The 18,500-nt window shown below is 50.2% G+C and overlaps 2 protein-coding genes across 4 annotated transcripts in view; both read right to left on the bottom strand.

Moving 5' to 3' along the window:
* Nucleotides 1–785: 785 nt before the first annotated feature.
* On the bottom strand, nucleotides 786–16,453 carry GHRL (ghrelin and obestatin prepropeptide). The gene is made up of 6 exons (XM_023619973.2): nucleotides 16,212–16,453; nucleotides 6,793–6,856; nucleotides 5,257–5,392; nucleotides 4,914–5,030; nucleotides 1,757–1,865; nucleotides 786–957 (listed from the first exon to the last, which is right to left on the bottom strand). Exons 3-6 carry the CDS (start codon nucleotides 5,362–5,364, stop codon nucleotides 938–940), a joined length of 354 nt encoding a protein of 117 aa, XP_023475741.1. The 5' UTR covers nucleotides 5,365–5,392; nucleotides 6,793–6,856; nucleotides 16,212–16,453; the 3' UTR covers nucleotides 786–937.
* Nucleotides 16,454–16,518: 65 nt separating this feature from the next.
* Nucleotides 16,519–18,500, bottom strand: part of SEC13 (SEC13 homolog, nuclear pore and COPII coat complex component) — a 28,667-nt gene continuing 26,685 nt past the window's right edge. For all 3 annotated transcript variants that reach the window (XM_001493599.6, XM_070238445.1, XM_023619971.2), the window contains exon 9: nucleotides 16,519–16,968. In XM_001493599.6, coding sequence (XP_001493649.3) covers nucleotides 16,855–16,968 — 114 coding nt within the window. In that variant the 3' untranslated portion in view covers nucleotides 16,519–16,854. The remainder of the gene's footprint in view (nucleotides 16,969–18,500) is intronic.

Raw genomic sequence — 18,500 nt, 5'->3', positions numbered from 1 at the left:
CAATGGCCAGCCTTGCCCACATGAGGCAGCATTTGCTTTGCCAGGCCGTGTCGGTGGTGTTGTCGGTGGTGGACAAGGTAAGGAGAAGCAGTTACTTCAGCTCTGTCCAGCAGTGGCTGGTAGCCATTGTTAGCGTCCACCTGTGTATAGCCTCAGACTCATGCCTTGGCATTGCCAGCATCCTGTTCTGATCTTTTTTTTTTTTGAGGAAGATTAGCCCTGAGCTAACATCCATGCCCATCTTCCTCTACTTTATATGTGGGACGCCTGCTACAGCATGGCGTGCCATGCCGTGCCATGTCTGCACCTGGGATCCGAACCGGTGAACCCTGGGCCGCCGAGAAGTAGAATGTGCGCATTTAACCGCTGTGCCACTGGACCGGCCCCGTCCTGTTGTGATCTTGAGTGTCAATTCAAGGCATGTTGGCTCTGGTAATGTCACCTGGGGTTTCTTTGTCCACACAGTCCTTGCTGATTGTAAGTAAGCTCTCAATGCAATTTCGATGCACTCAGGAATCTCTGATATTTAAAGGAACATCTGTCTTTCTGCCTTCCTTTCCTCGCTCCCTCCCCTCTTTCCCCCTTCCTCTCCCCGTCCCCCTCCTGTCATACATTCCACCAGTGGTCTATCTGCTTGTAGGCGTTGGTCTAATTTGGTTTTCTAAGCATGCACACCTGCCTTGCTGCATATCCTTTTCTATTCCCATTGACCATGGGCCCCAGACCAAGAATTGTTTGTTTTCAGAGAAATGTAATATTTTCCTCTTTGGTGAAATAAATTCCCATTTTGAACATTCAGCATACAGTTTGAACATTTATTGACATCCTAAGCTAGTGCCACTCAGAGCTGGGAGTTGTTGCAGAAGCCATCTAAAAGCCGGGTGAGCGCTTCTAAGGTTGGGAGGAAAAGAAAGAGGTGGGCCAGTCGTGTGGGTGATCACCTGTCATCCGGGGCCTCTGAAAAAAACAAGAGGTCAGATCAAAATTCGGAGTCTGCCATCCTGCCAGTGGCATCAAGGATGGCTTTTCTTCCACCGCGGTGACATTGGAGGTGCTGTGTTGTAATGGGTGGAAAGCATTGACCTTGGTGTGTGGACTGTGTGCTTTGGGCGAGTCCCCTAAAACTCTGAGTCTTGGTGTCCTTATCTGCACTGCAGGGCACTGTCCCCCCCCTGCCCTGGTTGATGGGGGAGAAGTGGTGTTGGGGAGGGAGCCTTGCAGATGGCAGTGGGCTTCCGAAGGGCTGTTCGCCTCCTGGCCCAGGAACCTGTTGGGTGGTTTCTTTTTACAAGGCCGGAGGGGCTTCCAAACAAAACGCAACCCTGTCTTCCAAACAAAACCCAACCCTGTCCTTACCTGGCTGCGGAGCCATTTTGAATGCGATTGTGGCACTAATTCCTTTTGTTTGTGAAGTGATTACAGTAAAGGAGCTGTGACACCAAATAATTTTATGTTCTCACAGTGGCTGTTGGCTCCATTTTATGGTTGAGGAAATTGGGGTTCACTGGGGCCCCAAAGCTAGTTAACGTGCTAGTCCTCGGAACTTGGTGCCCCTTGAATACGAAGACTGAGCCCAGCCCCGCACAGATACCGCCTCCCCCCCAGCCTCCCCCCCCCCCCCCCCCCCCCCCCCCCCCCCCCCCCGTCTGAGAGTCAGGGTGTGGGAAGAAAGCTTCTCTTGTGTCACCCGGGGGATGGGCTCACATTTGGGACTCCGAGGACACTCTGAATTGACCTGACCCAGGCAAGGACTCACCGTTGGCCTCCTCCCAGAGGATGTCCTGAAGAAATGTCCCCAGGGCCTGGCTGTGCTGGTGGTACTGAGCCCCTGACAGCTTGATTCCAACATCAAAGGGGGCGTTGAACTAGGAGGAGGGGCAGGGAGGACCAGGAGGTGTCAAGAGGTCACACTCTCCCACTGCTCCCCCAAACGCACCCCCATCCCAAAGGAGGGCCCTCAGGGTCTCACCCGAGGAGCAGGGAGGGAGAGGCCGCAGGCACCACTGAGGGACAGCTCAGTTTCCTCGGCCTTTCTAGACCCCTTTTTCCCACCCCCACCATCTTTAGAGACTTACCTTGCACTCTTTCCTTAGCTCTAAGGAGGTTGCTGTAAAAAAAAAAGTGAGGTCCCCTAGATCAAGTTTTGGCCCTCTTGCAATTCGGGGACACATAAGGTTGAAGTGCCAGTGGTAGAATTTCGTGCCTGGCAGGGAGACTTGGGGGCAGTGGTCTACCCGGCGTGCACAGCGCTAGCCTGGGGGATGGCCTCCGCGTCCCCTCTGCAACCGCCGCTTCCTCCTTTCCCCGGTGTTCTTCCTCTTGTGTGCCTTTCCTGGTTCCATGGGAAATCCAACAGGAAGCTGACCTTCTAGAGATGCTCCGAGCCAAGTCCTTTCTTCTTTTTCTGCCTCCGCTTCTTCCCTTCTACGGGGGCAGTGCCCATGTCCTTACTTTCTCGGCCTTCTATGAGGTGGTTATTGGCGCTAGAGCTTTGGGTGGATGGGAAAGAGCCCTGTTGGCAGCCACAGCGTTGTTCCCGCCCCTTGAGAGCAGAGACGGGTCTTGGTTCATCCCGCAGCTGCCTTCATTCCTGGCCGTGTCGGTCATTAAGACAAATGAAGGAACCTTGGTGCTGAAAGGAGCCTTAAGTCATTGGTCCTTCTGTCCCCTGCCCTCCAGCAGCAGAGGCCCAGAGTAGTTCAGCGACTAGACCGAGGCCGCAGAGGGGGCTGGCGGCCAAGCACCAGAGTGCAGGGCCCCGAGTCCACAGCCCTGGGACCCCGTCTAGCCCGGGTGCTGCAGCAGCGCCTGGTGCGCAGCCCTCGCCCTGGTCAGCCCGCGCTGAGTGCCCTTCCTCCGCGTTGTGTCAGTCCTCGGTGCCTCCCCACCGGCCGGTACCACTATGACTCCTGTTTTCCAAGTGGGCAAACGTGCCTGGAGAAGTTACTGAAGCAGCAAACCGCTGCTTGTTCCCCTTCACAGTTTACCTCCCGCCTTGTTTCTGCGGTGAAGGTGGAGTGAGTGGGGAATGACGTGCTCGATTCTTTAGAGAACTTGGGCCCTCCTGTTCCCTCCCTTCAGCACCTCCTCGTTTTTCCTCCACCCCTGTGGCTACCGTGGGGTGGTCAGATCCCCCGGGCAGACTTCTTAGGGACCACATGAGCACCAATCTGGGGAGCTGCTGGCTCGTCTGGCAGCCTGGAACTGGTGGCAGGGGCAGTTGAGAGGCGGCATGGTGGCTGTGGGTTGGGAGATCTGCTCTGAGTGACCTGAGAAGGCCCCCTTGGCCTCAGGGTCTCACCTCCTCAGTGGGGGATGAGCGGGGTGCGGGGGGAATGGAGAATGGATAGGACTTGGTCTCAAGTCTTCCAGCTCTGAAGCTCAATTTTAGGAGCAGGTGTTTGGGGTGGTGGGGGGCCTGCGATGAGAGCGGGGGGACCCCGGCACCGGAGAGGTCAGGGAGCAGGTGCCGCGCTCCCGGCCGTGCTGCAGGCCTCCCGCCCCACCTGCCTCGGGCCGCCCCAGCACGTCCAGGCTTTTCAGACTTCTGCTTCTAGCTGAGGCAGTGCGGCTGTTTCGTCCAAGGCCAACCTTCATGGAAACTGGAACCTTCCAGTTGTCCCAGCCCTGCCTTGAGTCACCAGCCACAGAAACCTCTTCCCCATCTCAGCTAATTTAGAGCTACTCTGGCTGCGGCGGGCACCGCGGGCGGGAGCCGGCGTCTCACGGGGGGAGCTCCCGGTCTTAGTTGGAGGCTTTGCAGCCCATGGGGCGGGCGTGTGCTGGGCTGGGAGTCCACACGTGCTGTGGACGAGGTGCCTGAGCGCCTTGAGGTCCTGGTGAGGGTCGGAGGCAGGTGGGTTCCTCCTTGACGGGAGAAGAGGCTGGTGGGTAGGGAGGGGAGGCCATGGCGGGACACGCTTCAGCTTCTTCCCTCCTGGCCTCGACCAGGAGGGGGTGAGCGGGAGTGCCCCCACTCTGTGTGCCAGGCGGTGAGGGCTTGGGGCCCGGAGTCAGGCCCGACCCCAGCCCCCTCTGCCGCGCCGGCTCTGGCCCCTCGGGCCGTGAGTCCCCCGTCTGCACCGCTGTTCCTGGTCTATGAAAGGAGGGCAGAAACCTCAGCTGCCTTACCCCCCAGGTGTTGTAGACATAAACGGTAGGCAGCGAGGGGAGAAGCTTCATAAGCGAAGGCTCGGGACACAGGCCCCGCAGCCCCGTCGCCACGTGAGTGCCGCCCCAGGGCGGTTCTGGTTTCGCGCTTGGAGCTGGCTCACTGCCCAGCTTGTCGGAACCTCCCCGGAGCCACCGCCGGCCCTTCAGGGAGGCTGCGTAGATAACCCTGTACGGTCCCCTCCCCCCCTCCTCTCGTTTGTCTGTCTGCGTTTAATGAATCCTCCATTCCTCTCTGCCCCACGCACCATGTGTCAGAGCCCAAACCAGCCTGATTGGCCCCGTCCTCCTTGACAGGACCAGGGCCAGGCCGCCGGAGCTCGCCTGTCCAGGGAGCTGTCTCGGAATGCCCCAGCCGCAGCGAAGGCCTGCGAGGCCTCTGAGCCAACCAGAAAGTTCCTGTGGGGAAGCATCTTCCATCTACGACCAGCTGTTTCTCCCTGGGTGCCTTTGTCTCTTGGTGCCATATTTGCTGGCTCCCCTGGCGTCTGCTAGCGCCCCCCTCCTCTGCTCAGGGCTCCCGTCATTCCTATTCAGTTGTAGCAAAGTGACTTTTCTCAGACATTTGCCTCTTGATGGGCAAAGACCTTGCAGAGCCCGGGGCAGAGTCAACTATTGTCGTGCGATTTGATATTTGTTGAGTAGCTACTAAGTAGGTCCCTGTTCATAGCCATTCCCCTGCCTTCCCCTCCCTCAGCCCCTCCAGTGCCACAGAAGCGTAAAACTTAGAGAGCGGGACCTACCCGGATCTCCAGCTCCTCCTCTGCCCCTTGCGCCTGACCTCCATCTTCAGAGGGGAGCCAGTCTTCTAGAGCTCGGGGCTTCAGTTTGGCTGGCGGCTTCTTGGACTCCTTTCTGTGCTAGAAAGGAGGCGTTCTCTTTAGGGCCCTGAGCCCCATATCCTTCCAGAAGCAGAGTGAGGCATGGCCCTATGGTCAGACCCACAGTCCTCCTTTGTGCTCTGGGAGAAGGCTGAGGCCTAGAGAGGTAGGGCCGCTGCCCAGGTTGCACAGCCGGCTGCCATGTGGCAGGGCTGGGACGAGACACCCCAGTCAGGATGTGAGGCTGTGTGGAGAGACGTCTCACCTGCACTTTGTGGTGTTCGGGGCTCAGGAAGCTGGAGCCCGCCATGGTCAAGTCCACCCAGAGCACACTGAGGAGCAGCAGGCTGCAGATGGTCCCCCGGGAGGGCATGGCCTTAGCCGGCTGGGGACAGATGGGCCTGGAGGAGAGAGGGTCTGTAGGCAGCGTGCCCTCCCTGCTCCCTGTGCCTCAGAACTCACGTGGGTAGGAGCCCAGCAGACAGGGTGCGGCGGCTCCGTCCAACCTGGGATCGTGACTACTGAAGAAGCTCTTCCCACCCCTCGAGAGGAGCTCCCTCTGCCCCTCCCCAAGGTACCAGTAAAGCGAAGGCTCTTGGTTTAGGGCAGAATGCTTGGCATTGGCACTCCCCATGTTGTTTGTCCCAGGCCCCAAGGAGTTTGTGCCAAGTTTCTCAACAGGGATGATGAAGCTGAACCAGCAAGGGACGCAGGGGGACTGGGGCAGCTCCTGACCCCGCTGGGTCTCTGCAGCCGGGTGGCCGAGGCTGCGCAGCCTTCCCTTTGTTCAGATGGGCCAGCGAGCACAGTGAGTTAAACCTGGAGACAAGCCCTCACGTGAAGAGTCGAGAGAGAGAGCCTACCTGGGATTCCTGGCGGAGGTGGTACCTGGTGGTTGGGCGGCTCTTATATAGGAAGCCGCATGTTTGTTTTAAAACAGCATCCCCATTTCAGGCAGCCCGCTTCCGGGGGCTGATCTACATTCCTGAGGCACTAAAAACGCTCACTCCTCTGAGTAGAAATCAACAATAGAGGTCAAATGTCTTGGGAGATTGCTGGGTTGCCCTGGGGTGGTGTATTTGCTCCAGCTGTCCCTAAGTGGGCCTGGCCTGATTTAGGTGGGGGGCCGGGGAGGGGTTCAGGGGTCCAGCCGGCTTTGCTGCTCTGTGACTTGCTTGCTTCCCTTTCTGAAACTCCCTTGCTCCCCGGTAGAAGGAGCTTATCCACACCAGATCTCCCAGCACTTGCTGTTCTCTGTGAGCGGTGCTGTGCTGGCTCCCCAAACCTCTGGAGCACAGGGAGAGCCCAGCTCCTGCAATTCTCACACCTCCCCAGTTGGGGGAGTCCTGTGTACAGCTGAGGAAGCTGCTGAGGGGCCGGCAGTGCAAGCTCCGAACCCTCCTCTCCCAGGAGCAGGCGTAGGGACTGTTTCAGACGTCTTCTGGCTGGTGCATCATGACTGCTTGGCATGGTGTTTCTTTGACATGTGGGTTTGCCGCCCCTTCTCCCAGCCAGGTTCTGAGGGAACAGATGGGACCTGGGCAGAAGAGCTGTGGCCTAGTACTGGCACAGGTGGCTGCTCATAAATTGATTGGCCCTAGGCAGGTCACTAATAATCCCGCTTGCTTCAGGGCTGCCTCTCACAGTGCTTTGAGGATTAAATGAGGCGAAGGGTGTCTGTGTAAACTGTACAGTGTCATGCAGGTGACACTATTTTTGTACCAGGCCCATAGGGCTTGCAAGCATACGCCACGGTCACGTGTTCCCGGAGCAAGAGTTAATTAACACGGGGATGCCTTACCTGTCCGCAGTGCTGCGTCTAATTGGATGGCCAGGCAGTGAGTCTTGAGGGCTCAGGGAGTTGTCTACAAAGAAATGCTAGCATTTCAGAGGAGGGACTCGCTTCAGGTTGGCACCCTGGGCTGGGAGGTCAGGAAGGGCCTGGGTGTAGAATGTCTGGACAATAATGAGAAGGCGGGGTGGCTTGGAGGAGAGTGGCAGTGATGGGGGTTATAAGGAAAGGCCTAGAAGGAGGTTCGGGGTCAGGTTATGCACAGCCTTAAAGCTCCAACCCAAGGATTATTATTTCACTGGAGGAAAACCTGAACACCGAAAGGGCCACACTTGCCCCAACGCCGCCCAACCTTCCGCGGCAATGCTGGGACTGCCCAGGTTCCTGACCCCAGTGCGGGCTCTCTGCCGTGCCACCCTACTTTCACAGTGAACGGGTGCTCCAGGAAAATCAGCCTGCTCTGCGGCCTGGGCTTGGGGCAGGGCGGCCGGTTAGGATGATGCTGAGGTGGTAGACAGCTGGCCGTAATGTGACCACCCAACTGAAAGGTGGATCCAGGGGCACCGGAGCCTTCTAGAGACTCCAGGGATGATGGAGGCACCGGGGGGCTGGACGAGCCCTCCGTGGAGTGTGGGGGACTCCTTCCTGCTGGAAACCATCACCAGCCTGCTGTGGGGCCGGAATCCCTCCTTCAGTCCCAGCAGAATGTAAGCATGTCCCCAGGACGCCTTCACCCTTGTCTGCCGCCTGATCTTAGACCTCTTGGCCCCAGGCCCGGAAGGGCTGAAGCGGGAGAAGGGTGCGGAGAAATCTCAAGTCCTCAGAGAAGACTTGCAGCTTTTTCAGAACCCCCCCCCCCCCGCCACCGCAAAAAAGATGACCCAGAAAACCCCAACTGTGGTGACCAAGGCATCTACTGAGACACAAAGCCTCCTGACCCTGGAGGCCTCTGGAGGCAGGAGCCGCCAGTGTTGATCTTAGATAACAGTACCAGCGAGCAAACACCCAGTGCTCGCTGTGCTATCTCTGCGGAACAGAGAGGTCGCCTGTGAGTTGGAAACCACCCTAACCACATGCCACAGAGTCCAGGCTGGTCGGGGGAGGAAGGAAGCTCTGATGGGAGTCAGAGCCGTGGAGGCGACGCCCAGAAAGTACCACACTGCCCACTCGCAGCTGTGGAAGGTGGGAAATGTATGCAAATCTGAGCCAAGAGGAGTTTGGAGGAAGGCCGTGTGACTTGGGGAAAGGACTGACTTTCCCCTGGCTCCTTTTCTTCCTCATTCCTTTTGAGTGTGGATGCATCCTCAGAGCTGAGCAGGTGCTCAGTACACACGCTTCCTCTGGATGGCCTGCTGGCGGGTGATCTCCTTCCCATTTCGGGGCCTTGAGGGCCTGCCTTAGTGAGCGGATGAAAAAGACTCATCATGACGGAATTGACTGTTATATGTAAATGGTATCTGGAAACAAATCATCTTCATACACTTTCCACTGTAATTTCATTTGTACTGATAATTAGTTGGCTTAGCAAGCACCTTTTTTTATCAATTTGGCTAAACCTCAGTGTGAATGAGGCAGATTTTGGGGTTGCAGAAAGAGGTTTTATCTTTTGAGATAGGGCTTTTTGGTGGGGTTCCTTTTTTCTCCTAGTTCTGGCTTCTGTAACTTCTAGATCAGCACTGCTCGACAGAAATATCATGCCAGCCTCAAGAGCCTCATGTATAATTTTAAATTTCCTAGGAGTCTATTAAAAAATGCAAAAAGAAACAGATGAAATCAATTTTAATATACTTTATTTAATCTATCCAAAATATTATCAGTTTGACATGTAATTAGTACAAAAAATGATTGAGATATTTGACCTTGGTCTTCTTTTTATTAAATCTTCAAAATCCAATGTGTATGTTATTTTTACAGCACATTTCAATTCAGACTAGCCACATGTCAGGGACTCAGTAGCTGCATGTGGCTCGTGGCCACCGCACTGGTGGCACAGTTCTCCATGATCCTGAGCGTCACTCTGAAAACTCCCATGACCTGAGCCACGCTCTCTCGTCTCTCCTGCCGTCCAAACCCAGCCTCTCCCACCGTCGCTTCCCTCTTCTCCTGCCATCATGGCGCTGGAGCCCCAACAGTTTGTCTCTTTCCTCTCTTCAGTCTTTCTCTCCAACAGCTTCTGCTCTCAGCCTTAAAATACGCCCAGGTCTTGAATGCTGGAAAGGTCTATTTTGCACCAGTCCCGCCTTCCCCTCGTGCATGGTTTCCTTTCCCTTTCCCTGTATCCCATTCCTTGCTGTATTCTGGCCCCTCAAAACTCTCTAGCTTGGCTTCCATCTCCACCACGGTGCTGCAACTGTTCTCAGAGCTGCAGGCAGTGTGGCCTTGGTCTAGGGACCACTGAGAACCAGAGGAGCTCGGAGGGAGGCCTTTAGCGCCATCTAACCTCAACTGCTGGGAGCAGACCTCGCTGAGCTGCACTGGATTCATGAGGGAAGCATGTTAGAATGCAGATGTTGGGGCTGGACCTGTGGCCTAGTGGTTTGCGCATTCCGCTTTGGCGGCCCAGGGTTTCTCTGGTTCAGATCCTGGGCGCGGACATGGCACCGCTCGTCAGGCCACTCTGAGGTGGTGTCCCACATCCCACAACTGGAAGGACTCAACTAGAATATACAACTATGTACTGGGGGGCTTTGGGGAGAAGATGAAGAAGAAAAAAAAAAGATTGGCAACAGTTGTTAGCTCAGGTGCCAATTTTTAAAACAAATAAAAAGGAAAAGTAGGTGGTTGTCAATTGTTTCAATAAAAAAAGAATGCAGATGTTTATGCCTCATCCTCTGATTCTGACCCAGTAGGTCTGGAGTGGGGCCCCAGAATCTGAAACTTAACAAGCATCTTAGGCAATTCCTTTCTGATTATAAAATGCTTGCTTCCAGCAGAATATTTGGCCATATGGAAGATAAACTCTCTCTCTCCATGTATATTTTAATTTCTTTTTCTGGAAAATCTCAAACGATTTGAAATTAATTTCAAAATTCATATGAGGTTAATATGAGTCTCCAAGCACCCATCATCAGCTCCCACATTTATTAACATGTTGCTTCATAGATTTATCCCCCACACTGTTTTTTCCTTTTGGGGAATATCTTAAAAGCAAATCCCAGCAATCATGTACATTCAGCCTTAAAATCTTCAGGATGTACCTTTAACAGATAAAACTCATAGACGGTTTGTTTCCGTCAGGATCCACGGAAAGTCCACGTTTGGCTGATGCGTCTCTTAGGTCTTGGTCTGCAACAGTGCCCTCACCTGCTGCTCCTCTTTCATCCCAGGTCGTTTACTTTACAGACAGGTTATTTGTCCTCTATAGTTTCCCACTTTCTGGACTTTGCTGGTTGCTTCCTTGTGGTGGTGTTTAACTTGTTCCTCTCTCCCCTGTGCTTTTTGGAAACTGGTAATTACACCTGGAGACGTAGTTTTATTCAGATTCAACTTTTACTTTTATTTTATTTTTTGGTGGGGAAGATTCACCCTGAGCTAACATCCGTGCCAATCCTCCTCTTTTTTTTGTATGTGGGATGCCTCCACAGCATGGCTGATGAGTAGGTTCGCACCCAGGCCCCAAACCCACAAACCCAGGCCACCAAAATGGAGTGGGGGGAACTTTAACCACTCAGACATGGGGCCAGCCCCTCAACTTTTACCTTTTGGCAAGAATACTTCATTGTTGGTGTTTTTTACTCACTACTGCATCCCATTACAAGGCATACAGTGTCCATTGGCTCTGCTTTTACTGTTGTTTTAAGAATAAGACTTATCCATGGGTTCAGTGTTACTACATGAGCCCATTTATTTTAAAGTTCTCCTGTTAACTTTTCACTTAATGAACTTATCAGTAACATTGATAATTGTTGTCTACATCCATTATTAGGGATTACAAATGGCAATTTTCTATTCTATTGTTCCTTTCTACATTTATTAACATTTTTTCCTCCAGCAGTTATTTTATTACCTTGATATACAGGTTTGTACAGGAAAGGCAACATAAATACATGATTTTTTCTGTTTATTTGCTAATTTTCAAAATAAGCCTGGTGTCCTAGCAACCTCCAGTTTTTTCCTATTATAAACTCATGGATTTTTTATATGTGTTTCAGTCAATTATAGTCCTCATTCTTTTTGAGGCTTCCGTGTTTGATGAGCTCATTCCTGTGTGCTTTTGACAGACCCTGTAGTTTTTAGTAGCTTCCTCGTTTTCTGTCCCAATAAGAGATTTGGGCTCATCTTGTGCACGTCCTTCCTCTCTCAACCTGAATCAACCATCTTTCTAAGAAATCTTGGTTTCTTTTAGTGGGAAATAGGTTTTAGAGACTACAGTCTGGATTCTAACCAATACCATTATTGCTTCTAGGCCTTTTCAGTGCACAGAGATCAAAATACGTACTTTGTAGGAGAAAAATAAGTCATGAGTTCATACTGTTATTTCCAAATAAAATTTAAGGTCACAGTATTTTCACTTTTTGGGTTTTATACTTAGATTTCTTTCCTTTATCCTAATAACTTTGTTTCTAATTATATTAACAAATCTTGCTCTATCTTACAATACCAACATAATACTTTCAGAATAAGAGTACTATAATTAGTACTAACCATAAAACTACCAAATGCCGCTGACTAGGGATGGACAGTCCAAACACTTGAATATGCATTTTCTCAGTATGGTTATGCCATGGGCTTGATATATTTGTTTGATTGATTGTTTTCACTTTTTAGGGATTTTTTTCTTTATGACTTCATTTTATTTGTTAACTATTAAATATTACTTGGTTCCAAAGTCAATGGTATAAAACAAGGTACCTGCAGACAGCATATCTTTCATCCCTGTCCTCTCCACTCTGTTCCTTCTTTTCCCCTGCAGGGGACTATTTGTATTGTGAATTTTTTCTTTGACTTCCCCACCCACCCCCGTTATTTAGATGTGTATTGCTTAAATTTCCAAATATCTTTCTATTATTGATTTCTAGTTTACTTCTATTATGGTCAGAGAACATGTTCTCTATGATTTCAATTCTTTTATATTTGTTAAAGTTGGTTTTAGGGTCCAGAAATTGGTCTGTTTTGGTGAGTGTTTCAGATGCAATTGAAAAGCATGTGTTGAAGTATTGTTGGGTAGAATGTTCTGTACGTGCCAGTTATGTCAGACTGAGTGATAGGCTTGTTTATGTATTCTAGAACCTTACTGATTTTCGGGGTCTCCTTGTTCTGTTACTGGAAGAGGAGTGTTGAGAGCTCCAACTGCAGTTGTAGGAGTTCCGTCAGTACTTGTTTCCCATATTTTGTGCCGCTCTGTTTGCTGTGTGGACATATTTAGGACTGTTAGTCTTCTTGATGAATTGTAATCCTTTTATTAAGTCCCTCTTTATCCTTGTTTTGAAGTCTAGTTTATATGTATATTAATATAGGCAATTTGGCTTTCTTTTGATTAGTGTTTATATAGTATATCTTTTTAAAAAAATCATTTCCAGGGGCTGGCCTGGTGGCTTAGCGGTTAAGTTTGCCTGCTCCGCATCACTGGCCTGGGGTTCGCCAGTTCAGATCCCGGGCACAGACCTATGCACTGTTTATCAAGCCACACTGTGGCAGGCATCCCATATATAAAGTAGAGAAAGATGGGCACAGATATTAGCTCAGGGCCAGTCGTCCTCAGCAAAAAGAGGAGGATTGGTGGTGGATGTTAGCTCAGGGCTAATCTTGCCCCCCAAAAAAATCATTTCCATTGTTTTACTCTGTGTGTTTCCATTTAAATTGGGTTTCAGATAAACAGCATATGGTTGGGTCTTGTTTTTTTAAATCCATTCTGATAATCTCTTACCAGGGGCCTCTTATTTGGAGCGTTTAGACCATTTATGTTTATTGTAATGACCTATATAGTCTGGTTTAAATCTACCCTCTGGCTATTTGTTTTCTATTTGCCTCATCTGTTCTTTGTTCCTTTTTTGGATCTCTTTTCATGCCCACTTTTGTATTGTGTATTTTTTATGATATCATGTTATCTTCAGTACTGGCTTATTAGCTATAATCTCTGCTTTATTGTTTTAGTGGTTGACCTAGGATTTACAAATACAACTTCAACGTATCACAGTAGACATTCAACAAATATGATACCCCTTCATATATACTCTAAGACCCTTACAACAGACTTTCATTCTCTCACTTCCATTATTTGTGCTATTGTTGTCACAGTTTATTTCTACGTAAATTATAAGCCCCACAATACACTTTAGTCAATATTTTTAGAGTGATTAAAGAAATGAAAAACAGAAGTCTTATATCTACTCGGATATTTGCTCTTTCTGATGCTCCTTATTCCTTGGTGTAGATACAAATTTTCACCTGGATTATTTTCCTTCTGCCTGAAGAACTTCCCTTGACATTTCTTGTAATGCAGCTCTGCTGGTGATCCATTCTTCTGTGTTTTATTTGGAAAAGTCTTTTTTTCACCTTCAGTTTTTAAAAGATATTTTCAGTAGGTACAGGATCCTAGGCTGGCGTTTTGTTCTCTCAGCCCTTGTTCATTTTCCTATGGTCACACAATTCGGATAAATGGCTGCCATTCTCGTATTTGTTCTTCTATGTGTAATATCTCTTTTTCTTTGGCTAATTTTATAATTTTTTTTATTTCACCAGTTTTATTGTGGGATATGTGTCTGTTTTAGTGTTTCTTATGCTTGGGGTTCTCTGATTTTCTTGGATCTGTAGGGTTATAGTTTTAATGCAATTTGGAAAAATCTTGGCTGTTGTTTTTCATGTATTTTTTCAGTCTCCTTTCCCCCTTAAAAGTTTTCTCCTTGGGACTCCAACTTACACGTTTTACACTGAGACTGTCCCACAGGTCACAGCTGCTTGGCTAATTTTTTAGTCCTTTCTCCCTGTTTTAGTTTGTGTAGTTCCTATTACTATGTCTTCAGACTAACAGGTCTTTCTTACGCAGTGTCTAATCTGCTCTTACTCCCATACAGTGTATTTTCCACTTCAGATACTGAATTCATTCCTAGAAATTCCATTTGCAACTTTTTTGTACCTCCCATTTTTCTTATGTTCATTTTCCTTTACATTCTTGAATATAACAGCTGTTTTTAAGGTCCTCATCTGCTAATTCCATGACCTCTCTCATTTCTGGGTCTGTGTCTATTAATTTTTTTCTCTCCTGGTTATGGGTCATATTTTCCTGCTTCTTTGCATGCCTGGTAAATTTGGGCTGGATGCTGGACATTGTGAATTTTATATTGTCAAGTGATGAATTTTGTTATTCCTTTAGAGTGTTAGGCTCTTATCTAGCACAAAGTGAAATTATTTGTGAGTCAGTTTGATCCTTTCAAAGCTTGCTTTTGAAGCCCAGCATAGCCTTTGCTCTAGACCTACTTTAAGATGTACTATTAAGGCAGGATGGCATAATCTTTCTTAGGACTCTTCCCAATGCCCAGTGTGATTTTAGGTTGTTGCACTCTAGTTCTTGGGAACATGAACTACTTCCACTCCCCTCTGTGAGTTCCAGAAATTTTTTGTCTATTGCTTTCCAGGTACAAAGAGTTTCACCCTTCACGTATGCAGGGTAGTATTGTCAGACTCCAGGAGACCCTTCTGCAGATCTCAGGTGCTTGCTCTCTCTGAGCAGCTCCCTCTTCTCTCTCTTCTTCATTCTAAGTTCTAGCTTAGCTTTCCTGCACTCTGTCGCTTTAACTCAGTGAGATCGCTAGACTCTAGATTCTGTCTCCCTGCCCTTTGGCCTGGAAACTGCCTCTAGGCAGTAAGCTGGGGCAATTGCAGTCCTCCTCTCACTTGTTTCCCTCCTCCCAAACACTGCCTGCTGTCCCATGTCTGAAAGCAGTTATTTCAGGTATTTTGTGTGGTTTTCTAGTTGTTTATGGTGTGAGGGAAACTCTTAGAGCTCTTAATTCTTCATATGTGGAAGTGGAAATCTCCCTCTTAGTCTTTTTGTACTCACTTATAAATGAAAGCCTTGAATCTTCTAATTTTGTCAGTTGTTCTCAACATTGGCTTGCTGAGTTTTCTATTCAGATGGTTATTCTTGGGTTACCTGGCTCATAGAACCCCTGAAACTCCTCATTTTCTTCCCAATGCTGATTCCACACAGGTTGTATGGCTATGGATGGTTTGGCCCTACTCCTTCATGTTCTAGGGTTCTAGGTAGTCCTGAGTGTTGTCTGGGGGCTCCTTTTGCTATCCTAGTTGCTTTGTTTTTGTGAAAGGATTAAAAAATATTGTGGCTGCTACTTCCATCTTGCCCTAACGAGAACTTTCTATGCCTTTTAAATTATCCTTACATTTCATTTACCTCCAGAATATTTTAACTGATCCTCGGTGGTATCAGCTACAAAGAGAGCATGTGGGCAGGATCGTACTGACCTATCACCAACCCACTGTGTGACCCGGGACTAGTCCCTTCTCATTATTCATCCGTTGACAGTAGCAGGCACCGTAAAGCAGACCAGGCCTGTCCTTGGGGAGCACAGAGTTTGTCAGGGAAGGCAGACATGTATGCAGAGCAAACTAGAATTCAGTGTAGTCCGTGTCCACTGAGAAGTATATGCAGAGGTGCCTTTCTGTTCTCATCTGAGTAACGGCAGGAAGTAAGCAGCAGTTTTCATACTGTTGTCTGAGAGCTTGGATCTTGCAGAATGACTTGGGAGGCTGGGTGGGCCGGGCCCTGGTCTCTCTATCCTCACTTCAACCAAAGCACTTCTATCTTTTCCCATTTTATGTATTACGATCTAAGATTTATTTCAAAACGGGTGTTGCTGGTGAAAACCAAAGAAAGGGTGGAGAGCAGGTAGAATAGGGGTCCACACTTACCTGTGCACAGTCCTGAGGTGAGCAGCCTGACCTTTCACCTAAGTGTGTTCCTGTAAAGGTCTGGTGTGAGCACCACCCCAGATGACGCCTCCTCCCTGATGCTACCGCGCACAGTACCAACTTCGCGGTTGAGATGGATCAGGACTCAAACACTGGCTTTTACCATGTGGCAGGGGACAACCCTGGGCAGGTCTTTTATGTTCTGTGCCAGTGTCCTCCTTGGTAAATTGGGGATATAGATCTACAGACGTTTGTTGTGTTGCTTAATGTGTGACAGACCCAAGTGTAGTGTTGAATCATAGCAAGCCTTAGTAAGTGGCAGCTCTTGTGACTGCTGAGTCGGGGGGCGGCCAGCGCTGCTGCTGAGAGGTGACCCTTGGTTCAGGGTCCATGAGGACCAGAACCGTGTTCCTCAGCACAGGTCCCTCCTTTCACAGACAAGGTTAATAAACAATGAATCGTGCCCACTTTCCTGGCCCGTCTCTGAGCTACTGGTCTTTGGTTAATACTACCCTGCATTTTCATGGCGTTTTGTGGGTCACCCCCATGCATCAGCTTACCTGAGTGGGGCAGTCTTTGAATCTCATTCTCTAGAAGAGGATGTATACTCTGAGGAGAAGTAGCAGAGCCAGGGCCACAGTTCCCGTCACTAAGGGCCAAGGCTAGTGCTCCGTGTACAGTGCTCTGGATGGTGCCTTCAGGATAAACTGGATCACAGGGATGCTTACACAGTGACAGGCCGGCTTTGTGTGGGGGGTTCTGCCAGGCCACCGAGGACCTGGGTCTTGGTGAATGTTGTTTTAGTACACTGACGAGCAAGAGTCAAAATGAGCTTTTTAGGGAGGGCTTAGGATAATGTAGGAAGAATTATAAGCAATATGAGTTTATTTAATTACTTTGGAAACGAAACCCCGCAGATAATGCCTGAACCCAAAAGGTACATAAAAATGGCCAAAAAACAATAGACTTGAAGATCATTTGAAGTTTTTTCCTCCTAACATGAACGCTTTCAGCTGGACAGTAAATTACAAACCTTATCAAGTCACGTTAAGGCAGATGATTAATCTGGTCGCATTTGTAACTATTCCTGGGCAGGTCATCTTGGTGGAGTTGGGAGCTCCTCCTCCCAGCTGTTTGGTCGGTTGGCCCAGGAAGGGGCAGTCCTGTAGTTAGCAGGTGAGGTGCCAGGCCCCACCTGTCTTGTCACTGCTCATTCTGCTGGCCCTCTGTGACTGAAGTGGACACGGAACCCTGGCCCTTGTTGACATCACTGATGCATACCCACTGCCCGTCGACAGACTCTTTCCACAGGGTCACCTGCAAGCCAGCACACACACAGCCTGTTACAGGTTTGTGCCCCTTACCTCTGCGGTCCTCATCTCACTGGGTCCCCTAATGAGGGCCAAGATCCCCATCAAGAACCACGGCCCACAGGCCTTATGGATAAACAGAGCACTGACCCTGGTTTCCCCACTGAAATCCCATCAAAACGGAAGGAATAAAAATCCACACAAAGGAGAGGAAAAGTAACATCATCAAGATGGTGACACAGGTTGTCCCTGATTTCACTCCTCCTCACAAGAACGACTAACAACTCTTCCTGGACACGACACCACTGAGAGAATCCTAGGACACGGGAGTGAGGCTGAAGCACCCCCTGCGCCAGAGAGACCAAGACTGACTGCCTTAGAAGGTGAGAGGAACAGCTGCACACTGACCAGCTGCCCTGTCCTAGGTGAGAGGAACAGCTGCACACTGACCGCTGCCCTGTCCTAGGCTGGCACACCCGCTGAACCTGCGGCTCCTCCAGAGGGAAGAGAGCCCAGGGGTGACATCCAGCCCCATGGCATCGTGCGTCCTCACTTCGTGGGAGCCCCCACTCTGACTTCACCCCAAGGGGATCACAGGCGGATCTGCAGGGCTCAACCACTGGGAATCTGATTGTGATGGGGAGGTGGGAGGGGCTTCCAACAACCAGTGCTCGGACCTTGTCAGGTGGAGTTCCGACTGCAGAGCTCAAGTGCTAGTCCCAAGCAGCAGCCCTGCTCATCTGCAGAACCAAGTATGGGGCGCAGTCTGGCCGGGGAACTTGGCAGGGTGCAGGTCTGCCTAGTGTGTATCCGCGCATGCGGAGTTCTGCTGGCTCTGGAGCCTGCTCTGCTCATGCCTAGGCAGCAGAGCTGAGTCACAGCCTCACCTGCTGCCAAGTGTGGCCCCGGCCGCCTCTGACAGGAAGGGCCAGCAAGAACCCCTGCAAGCTGCATGATCCAGCAACTCTTGAGCTCAGAGGCAGGTAGGTGGGCAGAGCTGATGGCCCCCAGAGCAAAGCCAGTGGCCCTGATCAGCCAGGGAATGTGGGGCATGAGTTGGCTTGAGTCAAGAGCTCAAACAAAAAGCATTAGCCGCCTTAGAGTTGCTTCTCCCACGGTGCCTGGGAAGGGAAATGAATTCATAGCCCCACTTACTGCTGAATACTGCCTTCAGCCTGCCTGACCTGGGAACCTTACCAGAGCACATGGGAAGCTGCAGAGCCCCTCTGACAGCCCTGGTGCCAGTGGCACTGGAACAGAAAGCACAGACCTGTGGCTTCCCCTGCCTGCAGAGCAAAGCCAGTGGTGTCACCTGACCAGGATATTCAGTGTACACTCTTGCCTGATATGGGTCCCCAAACAAGCCGTGCAGGCTCTGGGTCCCTTCCCTGCCAGGGCAGGGAAAATAATTCATAGCCCCGCCTACTGCTGAGTAGAGTACTCAGTCCTGACCATCTAGTAAGCCTCACCAGAGAATCCGGGCAACCACAAGGCCCATCCTACAGCCACACTTGGGCAGGGAATCAAGCCAGCAGCCTT

This window comes from Equus caballus, chromosome 16, assembly GCF_041296265.1.
Source record: "Equus caballus isolate H_3958 breed thoroughbred chromosome 16, TB-T2T, whole genome shotgun sequence".
NCBI lineage: Eukaryota > Metazoa > Chordata > Mammalia > Perissodactyla > Equidae > Equus > Equus caballus.
The sequence above is the reverse complement of the archived record's forward strand: the minus strand, read 5'-3'. Positions and strand labels throughout refer to the sequence as shown.

Coding starts and splice junctions, on each gene's coding strand:
- GHRL (XM_023619973.2), bottom strand. CDS start 5,364: ATGCCCTCCCGGGGGACCATCTGCAGCCTGCTGCTCCTCAGTGTGCTC. Junction 5,031..5,256: donor CCGAACACCACAAAGTGCAG/GTGAGACGTCTC, acceptor CCTCCTTTCTAG/CACAGAAAGGAGTCCAAGAA. Junction 958..1,756: donor CCTCTGGGAGGAGGCCAACG/GTGAGTCCTTGC, acceptor TGTTTTTTTCAG/AGGCCCCGGATGACAGGTGA.